This window comes from Acomys minous, assembly GCF_964271855.1.
Source record: "Acomys minous genome assembly, chromosome: 12".
Classification (NCBI taxonomy): Eukaryota; Metazoa; Chordata; class Mammalia; order Rodentia; family Muridae; genus Acomys; species Acomys minous.
Genome location: NC_140493.1, coordinates 20,672,317 through 20,686,432, shown reverse-complemented (window position 1 = coordinate 20,686,432; position 14,116 = coordinate 20,672,317). Strand labels below are relative to the sequence as shown.

Genomic DNA, 14,116 nt, shown 5'->3' with positions numbered 1-14,116 from the left:
ACCTTCACTTCTCAGAGCCTTTTTGCTGAAGTGATATTTCTGTGCACTGTGTATTCAGATGTTGATTTCCTGATTCGGTTACAGTCCCCAGAAAAGTCATGATCATCGGAGAAAATCTCCTGTATCTGCCTCCCAAGTGCCTTGTTCCCTCTCAGAGTCAGGAGCTCCAGCCTAAGAGGCTGGGGTAAGCTGGCCATTCCTACTGACCTAATATAGACTAGATAGACCCTACCTATAGCGCTTAAGGCTTGTTGAATAAATAGAAAAGGGCGTGTCCTCACTTGGGAAGCTGGCGGTCAGGCTCTCAATACGCGCTCATTCTGTCTTGCAAGTACCTCATCCCTCCCAAAGCCAGGTCGCGGAGCCATCCCTCCAGCCCAAGCCGGGCAGTCCTAGTGACCTACTATACTGCTCACAACGTGAAGAGTTAGTCACCCAAATTTCAAAGCCAAACTCTGGGCCTTTGTTTTCTGCAGTGCTGGGCAGCACATCCAGGGCTTGTACACAAGTACTAAGTCACCAAGCTGCTCCTCAGGTCGGAGCTTGAGCTTCACCTCCACGCTGGTGGCTGTGCTCTTAGGGGATTTCATGCCCGCAGCCAGCTTTCAAATCTGCAAAATGGGGATTAAAGCCTTCGAAAGGAAAAAAACCAAAGCACGCATTACTGTGTTGGTGTGAGGGCACTCAAATGTGAGGCCAGAGAACAACTTGCAGGGGTCACGTCTCTACTACCACACGGTTTCCCAAAGTGCCGCTAGCCACTTAGCCACCACTCTGGCCCAACAAACAATGTATTCACCTAATTAAGTTCCTCAGACACATGGGAGCAGGGGACTCAACTGGACCTCATTAATCTGGTGATTTGTGAAATTAGTGACCTTGAATGAGTTGCTTAGCTTCTTCTACCCACTTCTTAGAGATGACACAAATCCAGAACATGGGAGTATAGAAGCAGGACCATCAGGAGTTCAAGGCTGGTCTCTGCTACACAGCCACCTTGAGGCCCCAAAAGCCAAGCCTACACAAAGAAACCTTGGCTTGAAAACCAAACCAAAAAACAAACAAACAAACAAACAAAACCCAAAACAATCTCACAAAAAACCTCACAAATCAGGTATAGTGGTGTGTGCCTGTAATCTCTGCACTTAGGAGGCAGAGAGACAGGAGGGTCTTTATGGGTTCAACTAGCTTCATCCTCATAGTGAGACTGTCTCAAAACCAAATAAAACAACAAAAATAAAACAAACAAACAAACAAACAAAAACCCAAGACAACAAATAAGGAACTAGAACAAAGAAAGAGGGTGAAGAGGAGGGTTTGGGTATCCATGGAGGAATCTGCAAATGTCAAAGTGCTCTGAAGCTGTTAGGGAGGGACATCCCCAGCACCCCAAGGTTCAGAAAGTTCACTGGGGAGCAGAGTAATTTACCAGCGGGTGTGTGAGACAATCTGGCAAGTCCAAACCAGTTTCTCTGGTTAGGCCAGAACCCTGAGAGGCCTCACAAGGTGTAAAGGCAGATACTTTAATTTCCAGGCACCATGGATCTGGGGTTGTCTACGCTAGCTAAGCCTTGGTCCTGAATGGGAAGACAGGAACCCCATCCCCTCTCCTAAGGATGCCTGGTTGCAAGGACTGGAAGTTCCCATGAGAGCTCAGCACAGCTGTTTTAACGCAGCCTCCTCAGGGCCCCTGCTATAAAGAAGATAGTTGCGCTGGGATGGAGAGGATAAAAGCTGGGAAGAGCCAAGCCCTAGAGTCAGGGGCTGAGCTAGACGGACAAGCACGAGACCAGTCTGGGCTATATCAATGGTTGGTTATTGGCTGTTGGTCTTGGTTCTCACCCTTGACTTTATTTAGGGATCGCCTTCCTTTCCTCTCTACACTTCAGTCGCTGTCTGTCTATCTGTCTGTCCCTCTGGTTTTTCGAGACAGGGTTTCTCTGTGTAGCCTTGGCTGTTCTAGACTCACTTTTGTAGACCAAGCTGGTCTTGAAATCACAGCGATTTACCTGCCTCTGCCTCCTGAGTGCTGGGATTAAAGGCGTGCGCCACCACACCCACCGGGCTTTTTTTCAGTCTCTTACCTAGTGTTAGGGGTTGAAAGAGCGGAAGAAAGAACAACCCGCAAATTACCTAATAGCAGCCACAAGCAGTATGCAGACATATGGCTAGACACAGGCATGGGATAGTTGACCTCAAGTGCCGTGGAGGAGGCAGCAGAGGAGGAAGGAAAGGATATCTTATTTCAAGATGCCAATAAAAATTTATTGTGGGTTTGACCCTAGGATATCCCCTCTCACTCTGCCTTGCTCCTGGGGCAGATTGTCTGGTTTTTCTTTTTCTTCTCCCTATATTGTTTGAAAATGTTTGGGTGAACAGCTGAGCAGTAGGAAAAATAAGTGGAAGTGGAGGGGCCTGAAAAACAAGAATTGGCTAGGATGGGAAAACAAAAAGCGTCCCTGGACGCTCTGCTCTGAAAAGGCTGCAGAACTGGTAGGGCAATGGGGACAATAGGAAGTAAAAGGTCCTGGGAAGCCACAAGCACAAGGAAAGGGAGAACCAAAGGGTCTGTGCCAATGGCGACTGAGCAAGAGAGTGTTAGTGTCTCACAGAAGAGGGAAAGAAACTGCGCTGAAGGGCAGTGGGGTTGGAGAAACGCTGAAAGGGCAGGAGGGATGGTCTGAAGAAACATCCTGTTCTGACAGAAAGGGTTAATCTCAGACTAACCTCACCAGAGAGGGGTGGGTTACGAGATGGCCACCATCAGCTTTCCTAGTAGCATATGACTGCTAGAGGTGTGGAACAAGGTTATGATGAGACAGGATGGCATCCTACAGAAATGATAGCTCTGAGGCCTTTTAAAAAGGTCATGGTTTCATATGGAATGCACTCGCCTTATGTCTAAATAACTAGGCTACTCAGAAGTATTGCCCCCAGCACTGGGAGGGACTGGTGACAGCTGCACTAGAACCTGGTGCGCTACTGAAATGATTAACACGGTGGAGGGAAGAAGCTGTGAGTACGGAACAGCGAAATAGAGTGAAGGGAAGGAATATAATAAAAGATCAGTTATTGGGTGAAGGATGGCAATCTGATCTACAAGAACAGATCAATTTGATGACATCACTATAGAACAATGTCATATAGCGGCTTTAAGAGCTTGGGACAAAGTTGAGGAGCCCAGGAAAGATCCACCTCATTTATGAAGATTATACAAGGCACTGAAGAAGCCTTCACTGATTTTTTACAAAGACTCATCTCAGCTGTGAAAACAGCTGTATTAGAAGCTGTATTAGACTCCGACACAAGACAGTTGTTGATAAGAGACCTTGGCATATGAAAATATGAATACCAAATGAAAAATGTTATTAGACCATTAAAGGCAGAGGCATCACCCATAGACAAATAAATAGACGAATAATACAACCAATATTGTTTATAACATTTATTGTGATAATATCACAGATGAAGCCCAGCACTTCAATTGTGGGAAATACAGTCATTTGTAAAGAGAATGTGACCAGGCTGCTAAAGGTCTCAGGTCTCATAATGCTCAGGGCTTTAATTGTGGGAAATTTGGTCATTTGCAACAAAATTGTGAACCAGGCTTCTCTAAGGGCAATGTTTTTTCTAAATATAAACCAGAAAAAAGGATTAGGCTTCCAGGAGTGTTCTTGTGATGTTGCAAGGGCTGCCATTGGACCAATGAGTGCAGGTCCAAGCAAAAATTAAGAGCCATTTCAAACAAAAGCAACTAAGAGTCACCAGGTTATAGAAAAAAACAAAAAAACAAAAAAAACCCTGCAGAATTAAGTCAGCATATATACTATAAGGATGGAAGACCACAAAAGTTTTGCATCGGGGACGCAGATTTGTTTTATCTCCACAGGAAATTTAAAGCTGTGGATATCATCAAAACAGAGCAGGGGCTGGAGAGATGGCTCAGAGGTTAAGAGCACTGTCTGCTCTTCCAAAGGTCCTGAGTTCAACTCCCAGCAACCACATGATGGCTCACAACCATATATAATGAGATCTGATGCCCTCTTCTGATGGGCAGGTGTATATGTGGGCAAAGCAATGTATACATAATAATAAAAAATAAATAAATCTTAAAAAACAAAACAAAAAACCCCACAGAAACAAGAATGTTTTCTGCCAGGCATGGTGATGCATGCCTTTAGTCCCAGCACTTAGGAGGCAGAGGCAGGTGGATCTCTGCGAGTTCAAGGCCCTCTTCTTAACCCCTGTCTTTTATTCAAGGATCTCTTTTCTAGCCTCTAGCCTCTAGTGTTAGTGGGATGGAAGGGTGAAAGAAAAGGGGTGGAGAGAGGTGGAAGAAAGAATAACCCACGAAGTAGTAAACGCCATCTACAAGCCTCAGTCACTGTTATAATGAACCCATGGCACTGACCCCACTTCACAGGACTGCCAGAACAGATGATAAAGATGCGGTGGCGTAGAAAGCCTGAGGAATAGCGAACCTGCACAGCACCCCACCTCCAACAGCCAGCCCAGGGACTCACCATCTTCTGCGGTATTCAGTTTGAGACTCTTGCCCTTAAAACTCAGCTGTCCTCCAGCTACCTGGGTTTTGGCCAGGGTCTCTGCCAGTTTGGCAATGTCTTCAGAGGCCATGACTACAATGGTGGGCTCTCTTGGAGATCTGCAAACTGAAGAAGAAATTTCATTTAAAAAGAATCTTGGGAGGGCTGAATAGATGGCTCAGAGGTTAAGAGCACTGACTGCTCTTCCAGAGGTCCTGAGTTCAATTCCCAGCAACCACATGGTAGCTCACACCATCTATAATGAGATCTGGTGTCCTCTTCTGGCCTGCTGGCTCACATGCAGGCAGAACACTGTATAAATAATTGGAGCCAGGCATGGTGGCACACACCTGTCATCCCAGCACTTTGGGAGGCAGAGGCAGGAGGAGCCCTGTGAGTTTGACGCCAGCCTGGACAGCCAAGGCTACACAGATAAACTCTATCTCAAAAGAACAAAAGAAAAAAAAGAATCTTGGGAGGGAGGACTGAAGAGATGGATCATCAGTTAGGAGTACCTGCTGCTCTTACAGAGACTCCACATTTGATTTCCACCACCCACAGTAGGCAGCTCACAACTACCTGTTAAGTTCAGTTCCAGGACATCAGACCCCTCTGACCTCTGAGGGTACCTGCATTCAACCGCATACACTCACACTCACACATACACATGAAAAACTTGTCCTAGCCAGGTGTGGTGGGGCATGTCTTTAATCCCAGTACTCAGAGAGGCAGAGGCAGGGGGATCGCTGTGACTTCAAGGCCAGCCTGGACTACAAAACAAGTCTAGGATAGCCAAGGCCACACAGAGAAACCCTGTCTCAAACAAAACAACAACAACAACATCAACAAAAGTAACCTTGTTAAAAAGTATTCTTTTGGGAAACTTAAGGTCCCGGGTATGACTCCAAAGCATAACCCTCAAGTATATGGGGGGGGGGGGGCAGGCAGGAGGACGTCCCCTTGAGATCACTAGTCTCTGACTAGTGCTAGATTAGCCCACTTCCTGCCATGAATAACTCAGGAGCTAAGCCACAAAGAGAAAAGAAAATGAGAGACCCAGCCGAGGGCAGTCAAACCCCAAAGCCAGGGCTGCTTCAGGAGGCACACACCTGCCTGGTCATCTTGGCAGCACTGTGTCTGAGGATGCCACTCCTCAAACAGGACATAGACGGCTATGGGATCCAGGTCATCCATGCCAGGGATGCCCCACTGCCCGTGCTGCCATGACTTGGGATGGTACACAAGGCTAAGGCCACTGCATGTCTGGTTTCAGCCCTGGCCGGGAGACTGCACACGCCACAGCGGCCCCTCAGAGCTTCCTAGGAGACCAGCACTATCTACCTCACAAGGGCTGCCATAGCAACAGAGCAGTGTGTGGAAAACAACGTCAGCCTCTATTGTTTCCTGACACACTTCAGACAAGCCAGCTCGCCAGGACACCCTGCATGCTGTTCTCCAATTCAGAAGCCAGGAGCTGAGAGCTGTCTACAAGGCTGCACCACACAAGATGCTCGTGCAGACCGCAGTGTTTACCTGGGCTTCTGATCTACTGGCTGTGAACTAGGGTTGCCATGACAGTTCCCTTGCAGTCAATTAATTTGCTAGAACAGATCATAGAACGCTGGGAAAACAGTATCTACTGGTTTAGTTTTTTTTTTTTTTTTAAGATTTATTTATTACATATACAGTGTTTTGCCTGCATGTATGCCTGCATGCCAGAAGAGAGCACCAGATCTCATTATAGAGAGGTTTAGGCCATGATGTGGTTGCTGGGAATTGAACTCAGGACCTTTGGAAGAGCAGACAGTGCTCTTAACCTCTGAGCCATCTCTCCAGCCCCTACTTGTTTATTTAAAAAGGTGTGCGTGTGACTGTGCGGTATGTGGGTGTGTGCTGGGGACGGCACCCTAGACCTCTCACATTGAGCTCTACCTTCTACCCTCAACAAATGACTTATTCATTCATTTATTTAGATACAGGGTCTCAATGTGCACCTCTGGTCGACTTGAACTCAATCTGTAAACCAAGATGGCTTCAAAGTCAAAAGCTCTGCCTGCTTCTGCTTCCCCAGCGCTGGGGTTAAAGGTGTGCTTCCATCATGCCAGCAAACAAAGGGGATTTTTAAAGAATACAAATAAGCTGCCAGATAAACACAAAGAAAGCATAGGGAAGGGGTGAGAAAAAAAGCCAGAATGTCCATGCACCGCCTCCCACGTGTTCTCCCAGAGTGCATGTTCAGATACCTGGCAGCACGCCAAGCCCTGTCCTTTTGGAGGTTTATAGACTTTGTTACGTAAGCACGATTGGTTAAAATCATAGGTGCCAATGGTAAAATCTGAGCTTGGGGCACAGGGCGAGAGTCCCAGCCCTCTACCTCCACCTATCCTAGCACTACCTGTGAGCCAGCGTGCGCATTACGAGTTTCCTCTGCCAGGAAGCAGGACTACAATCAAATACAGTTGATAATCTCACCACCAGAGACAAAGTTCCCCACAGCTAGGATCTTAACAGATTGCCAGAACGGCTGGGGTGGAGCCCCAAAAGCCCCTCCAACGTCCTGCCCCACAGCAGGCCTCCCTCTCGGCTCAGCCAGCCTCCATCACTTTTCCTCACCTTTACGCTTGAGCACCCTGACTACCCATAAGCATAAATTACTACTCGGGATAAGGTATCAAAAACAGTCAGCAAAACACTGCATTGGGCACTATGTACCGGACATGCAGTGAAGCACATACGTCTTGAAGCTCATATGATAAACAAAATATTTTGCATGTTAATGAAAAAGTGCGTGGAAGTGAAAGAGGGGCCTAGCATTTGTGAGGACCTGGTTTCAAACTCTATCATCACACACAAAAAAGTAAAATAATAATAAAAAAGGGTCATGGTGGGGCATACCTATGATCTAGCACTTGGGAGGTGAGGCGAGCCCGGACTACATGAGACTCAGTCTGAATAATACAAAGGAAAAAAAAAAAACTCACACAAACCAACCAGGAAAGGCAAGGAAGAAGAGGTTTTGTTGTTGGTTTTCTTTTTTTTTGGGGGGGGTGCACTTTACAATAGAATGATAAAACGTGCTATCTATAACAAAACCATCGCTATCATAGATTGAGCGCTGCAAAAAACCCATTCCTACAAAGGGAAAAGAATATGCAGAGGCTGTGTGCGAAGGGGAGGGACTGGAAGGCTAGTGGGGCAATCAGAGAGATCAGAGAGATAAACATGTAATTGTTAGAGGAGAAAAGATAAGAGACTCAAGCCACAAAGGACATTTTACAGACTGTGTAGAAGCATTAGTGACCAGGAGGGTCCCTGGAGGGTATCTAGCAGATAAAAGTGCATCAAGCTGCTTTGACAGGAAAAGTGTCCCTGTGTAAGGTCTGATACTGAGGGGTTTCAAAGAATGACAACACGAAGATAAGTAAAAAATAAAAAATCTATCTGGAACTCAGCCACCTCTTACAGTTTTAAGATGGGAAATGAGATTTAAAATGTGGTGGTGGTAGGGCTCCAGGTCAAAAGCGCGTTCCCAATCCATGGGCTGGGGACACACGGACACACGCCACAGGCTCTCTCCTCCGCTCTATAAAGACTGACTAACCAAAGCTCAGAGAGAGCTGGAATTGATCTACCCAAGGTCAGCAGGTGGCCTGCGAGGGGGCAGACACAAACGGTCAAATACACAAACGCCTCTGCTCCCGGGCGGCCGCGTGGGAGACGTCCTCAGGTGCACATCCATCCATCGGCCCGGCTAAGCGTCAGCAGTGACTCAGGCCAGTCCATGCCGCGCGCGGCCGTGGGCCGACTCGGGTAGGCGGCCTCGCACCGCCTCCAGGTGAGATGGATGCCAACATGAGACGCCACCGCAGGCAGCAGCGCCGAGGGAGGCAGCTGGGGCTGGCGCCCACTCTAAGGCCTCAGTTTCCCCAAAATGTCAAAGGGCCAGCGCCGCCCAGTGTCCCACCCCACCCACCCCCTAACGCCTGGCCGCGGTGGGCGTAGCGAGGTCAAAGGGCAGGCGCGAGGCGATCGCGGCGGCCCCACCCAGGCCCCGGTGGCCTAAGCAGGTGACAGGAACAACGTGAGGGCCCCGACTCACAGCAAACAGGCGGCACCGCCGCGTGGGGCGACGGAACGCGCGCGTCGGTGACTGCTTGAGAGCCCGCGTGAGGACCTATCCGGCCACCGCGCCTCGGTACGGCTTGTCCCAGTGACCAGTCCGCTCGCCTTTCCTCGCTGCCGAGCTTACTCGTCTGGCTTGTGTGCACGCCACCTGCTTCACGATCCCCAGCGATTATGGCGGCGGAGGAGGAATTTTTGAAAGCCGGCAGTTTCTTTCCTTCGATTTGATTTGTTCAAGCCCGAGCGGGGTTTTGCAGGGCCCGCCTGCGGGGCCTACCGGGAAGGGAAGTCCTGTCCTCCGCCGCGGGCGTGGCTGGACGCGACACCTGAACTACAACTCCCATGAGGCACTGCGCTCGGCGTTCACAATCTTCTCCGCCCGCCCTCTCGGCTTATGGCTCTTTCTCCACAAGACTCTGTAGGATGGTGTTTTGAGGGGCGCTCCCTCAGACTACAAATCCCGGCAGACCGCGCCCTTCCGTAGGGGTTTACGCTCTCATTCATGCAACTTTATTGACAAAGTCGATGCTATCAAAGGCATGTTCCAGGATCTCTTTAGCAGTAATAGGGATCCACTTGCTAAGAGAAAAGACTTTTTTTTCCCTTCGTTTAATTCCCACGAAAATGAACGGAAGCTCCAAGGATTCATCGAAAATTTAAAAATGGAAAAATGTCTGTACTCCCAGCACTAAGAGAGGCACAAGCAGGCAGATAACTGTAAATTCGAGGCCAGCCTGGTCTACAAAGTGAGACCAGGACAGCCAAGGCTACACAGAGAAACCCTGCCTCAAAATAATACAAAAATAAATAAATAAGTAAACAAACAAAACCCCTATATGAAATCACCGTAATGTCTGCGTTGACTGTTGAACAAGAGCTTGGAGTAACATGTATTTTCCTCTGCCGTTTCAGAGTATGACTTTCTTCTTGGAGAAAACTGCTGAAGTGATTAGCGATAAAAGAGTATGATGTCTACAACTTACCCTCAAAGAGAACAGTGTGGGGGAAGAGGGGAGGGCTGGAGAGATGGCTCAGCAGGTAAAAGTACCCAATGATCATCCAGAAGGCTTAGGTTCGATTCCCAGTACCCACATGGTGGCTCAGAGCAATCTGTAACTACAGTTCCACGGCATCCAAAGCCGCCTTCTGACCTCTGCATGCATTGCCTACACGTGGTATACAAACATATTTGCGGGCAAAACCACCTACATACATTAAAAAACAAACAAAAAACTAGTAAGCTTTTGGTTGGTTGGTTTTGGGGTTTGGAGGCAGGGTTTCTCTTTGTAGCCCTAGCTGTTAGGGAACACGCTCTGTAAACCAAGCTGGTTTCAAACTCAGCCACCGGCCTTCTGCCTCCGCACCCTCCTCAGTGCCGGGGTTAAAGGTATGCACCACCACACCACACCTGGTCCTGCACCATCACTGCCATGCTAACTTCTTTGACCATTATATGAATAAGATGTTAGTTATAACTGTTCTGGATCCTTTCCAAGAGCGGTGTGTACTCTTAACCTCTCACCTGTCTCTCTTACCCTGTATGAAGATTTTTTTTTTTCTCGATGGAACTTCTGCATGTACTTATTTAGTTTTAGGCAGGATCGATCTTACTGCACTGGCCAAGCTGGCCTAGAACTTGTAATCTCTTGACTCAGCCTCCCAAGTGCTAAGGATGAACACTTTCTTAACAATACATTGAGAACAGCTGAAACCATGATTAATGCCCGCATTTCATCTATTTTGCAGCTGTCTGTCACTATTTGCAGCTGTCTGTCACTAGCTGATCTCATGCTTGAGGCTCAGGATCCTCTCTTTTCACAAGGTTCTTGTTTTGTGTGTATAGGTGTGTGTTGGTCCAGAGCCCAGGTCCACTTCTGCCCTTTGGAGCATCCAGGCACCTGACCCAAAGGAATAAAGCTTAGACAGGCGGGCAGGTTCAAGGATCCCAGTCCTGTGGTGAGAGCCCAGAGGAAGAAAGGCTTCTCTGACACCGCCCTTTAAGGCTTTACAGCCCTTTTAGCGTGAGCTCTTCCTCCAGCAGCAGTGGCAATGGTGGCGGCGGTAGCAGCTCCAAGATGGAGTTCAGTGAAATTAGCTTGTGCATTTTACTCATGGTGAACAAGGGCCCTAATGAACCTTGGGGAGTGGGAAGGGGTTTTCAGGAGGAGTACACATTATTGGTTGGGGCTGAGATACTATGGATGCTTTATTTGCATGGAGAGGAATCCCAGGTGCTAGACTACGTGACTACCTCAAAAATTGAGGAGGTAGGGAGCAAGGCTACATGCAACAGGGCAAGCAGTCACATAACAGGGAGGTGTTTGCTCCTGCTGGTCTCAAGATTGAGATTTGCAGGGTTTGGACACATCACATGTTAGCTCCATGCCAGATTTCCCAGTGGCATGGTCCATGTGGCCCACATGGGTGTTTTGGCTGCGCATCTATCTGTGCACTATGCTTGTATAGTACAGTAAGAGGCCAGAAGAAGGTGTCAGAGCCCTTGGAGCTGCAGTTACAGATTGGTGTGAGCTGACACATGGGTGCTAGAAATTGAAGCCTAGTCTGTCATGTCGGGGAAGGGTGGCAGCAAGAATGAGCATAGTAGGCCGGGCGAGGTGGCGCACGCCTTTAATCGCAGCACTTGGGAGGCAGAGGCCGGTGGATCACTGTGAGTTCGAGGCCAACTTGGTCTACAAAGGGAGTCCAGGACAGCTAAGGCTACACAGAGAAACCCTATCTCAAAAAAATTAAAAAATAAAAATAAACAAAAAGGATGAGCATAGTGTCAGGAATTGGTTTGGGGAGCTCCTATCTTTAACAACAAGCTCACAAAATGGGAAAAGTGAACTAGAAATGGCATGAGGAATATTTCAACTCTCCCAGTATCGTACTTGTAGTAAGGTCACACCTCCTAAACCTCCCAAACAGCACCACTAGTAAAGGACCAAGAATTCAAATGCCCGAGATTATGAAGGCATCTCTCTTTCAAACACCACCTTCCAGTCCCTGACGCTCAGAAGCTCCTAGCCATCTCAATGCAAAATGTATTTAGTTCAAAAGTTAGCCAGGCGTGGTGGCGCACGCCTTTAATCCCAGCACTTGGGAGGCAGAGGCAGGTGGATCACTGTGAGTTTGAGGCCAGCATGGTCTACAAAGAGTGTCCAGGACAGCCAGGGCTACACAGAGAAACCCTGTCTTGAACCCCTTGAGCTCCCAATTTTAAAAAACGTCCCCATAGCCTTTCACAGTCTCAACCCTATTTTTTAAAAATAATGTATTTATTCCTATTTTATGTGCACTGGCGTTTAGCCTACATGTATGCCTTTGTGAGGGTGTCAGCTCTTGGAGCTACAGACAGTTATGAGCTGCCATGTGGGTGCTGGGAATTGAACCCAGGTCCTCTGCAAGAGCAGACAGTGCTCTTAACCACTGAGCCATCTCTCTGGTCCTCTCAACACTATTTAAAATATCAAAATTTTAGCTGGGCATGGTGGTGCACGCCTTTAATCTCAGCATTTGGGAGGCAGAGGCAGGTAGATCACTGTGAGTTTGAGGCCAGCCTGGTCTACAAAGAGAGTGCAGGACAGCCAAGGCTTCACAGAGAAAGCCTGTCTCAGAAAAACAAAAACAAAAAACCAAATCTCTTTGAGACTCAAGAGATTCTCTTATGTGTTACCAAGTTAAAATCTTTTATTTTATTTTTTTAAACATTTATTTATTAGCCAGGCACGGTGGTGCACACCTTTAATCCCAGCACTCGGGAGGCAGAGGCAGGTTGATTGCTGTGAGTTTGAGACCAGCCTGGTCTACAAAGGGAGTCTAGGACAGCCAAGGCTACACAAAGAAACCCTGTCTTGAAAAAACAAAACAAGGGGGCTGGAGAGATGCCTCAGCAGTTAAGAGCAGTGGCTGCTCTTCCAGAGGTCCTGAGTTCAATTCCCAGCAACTATATGGTGGCTCATAACCATCTATAATAAGATCTGGTGCCCTCTTCTGGCCTGTAGGTATAACACTGTATACATAATTTAAAAAAGAAAAAAAGTCTTACTCGTCTGTATGAAAGAGAGTCTTGATCAGAAATTTCCTGACTTGACTTTATTTCTCACATCTCTGTACCCTACTTTCAATCCCCACTCCCTCTTTCAGGTGAACTCTGATTCGATTTGTCCCACATTCAACACACATAACAATAATAGTAAATAAACTTAAAACAAAATTAGAGAAAAAACAAAACAAAAAGAAATAAAAAGAAAAAAAGGAAAAGAAAAAGATTTATTTATTTATATTCATGCATGTACGCCTGCAGGCCAGAGGAGGGCATCAGATCCCATTATAGATAGTTGTGAGCCACCGCGTGGTGGTTCCAAAGTTGAGAAACTTCTGTGTGGGAGGGTCACAGACCTGGGGCTGTGCTAGAGCTGTGAGGACTTGGGACCTGGCAATGAATGCAGTGAACTGCTTGTTGAAGGAGTCAGTGAACTTGAACATGACTTCAGCCTAGGCTGTCATGTGCTCAGGCTGTCCCTGGAGGCAGCAGCGGGGACTAAGCCTGGTGCGGAGGGTACATACCGAACCGATGCATGAGTGCCCTAGAGGTAAAGAGCACGCACCCTGGATTCCCACCTCTAGTGGCTCACTCATGTGACAAGCACTGGTAGGTAACGAATGACAGATGCAGAATTAAGATGTTCCTTTCAGGATACAGTGGCTTATGGGACAGGTACCGAGGCTCAGACCGAATCATGCCCCTTGTCTCTTCCTTAGATGTGTGACCTTGACCTCGTTTCAAAAGGAACTTTCATTCGCCTGCTTCAGTTGTTTAAGAAGCTCACTCACTGCCCCTGTCTGCTAACCTAGGCCTAGCCCTGGAAGCTTCCAGTCTCCCTACAATCTAGCCTAGGCCTCGAATGTTTTCAGCCTGAGACTTACTGCCTAATGAGCTCACCCTTTCTTGTTCTCACTGAGCGCTAGGCTGGCTGGCTCAACTCAGCTGTCCTGGCTCAGACTCCTCCTCTCCCAACTGACTTACTCTGGCTTCTCTCAGCCTCTGAATTGCTCTGTTCAAACTAACTCCAGAAACCTGCCCCAATCTTCCGGCTCCTTCTCGTTCTCTGGCTCGCTCTGTATTCACAAGCTCGTGTCTAACTTGTTTGCTCATTCAACTTCTCTCTGGAAAACTCTCCTGGTAAAACTGCCTCCTCTATGCTCACTCTCTATGCTGCTCCCTTAAGCGGCTTCTCCTTCCTCTCATAGGGACAGTTGGGTGTATCTTATTCTATCAAATCTTCTCTGGTTTGTCTTTTTTTTTTTTCTGTCACTCAACTAAAACATCACTTTCAAACATGGGCGCTTCCTTCTACAAACTAACTTTACCTTTACTGTTTGGGATTAAAGGTTATACTACCATGCCTGGACCTAAGCTTTTTTTTTTTTTTTTTAAACCTGATACT

General features: G+C 47.6%; 1 protein-coding gene across 4 annotated transcripts in view; it reads right to left on the bottom strand.

The window, feature by feature from the left end:
- The window catches only part of RANGAP1 (Ran GTPase activating protein 1), a 28,712-nt gene extending 19,757 nt beyond the window's left edge, over nt 1–8,955 (bottom strand). Inside the window, exons 1-2 of one of the 4 annotated variants that reach the window (XM_084748358.1) lie at nt 8,644–8,955; nt 4,524–4,670 (exon numbers count right to left, since the gene is read on the bottom strand). In XM_084748358.1, the coding sequence (XP_084604484.1) occupies nt 4,524–4,635 (112 nt within the window). In that variant the 5' untranslated portion in view covers nt 4,636–4,670; nt 8,644–8,955. Of the gene's footprint in view, nt 1–4,523; nt 4,671–5,653; nt 5,842–8,145; nt 8,165–8,643 lie in introns of those variants that run through there. The other 3 variants (XM_084748359.1, XM_084748360.1, XM_084748357.1) reach the window with 3 other exon arrangements.
- Nucleotides 8,956–14,116: the final 5,161 nt, after the last annotated feature.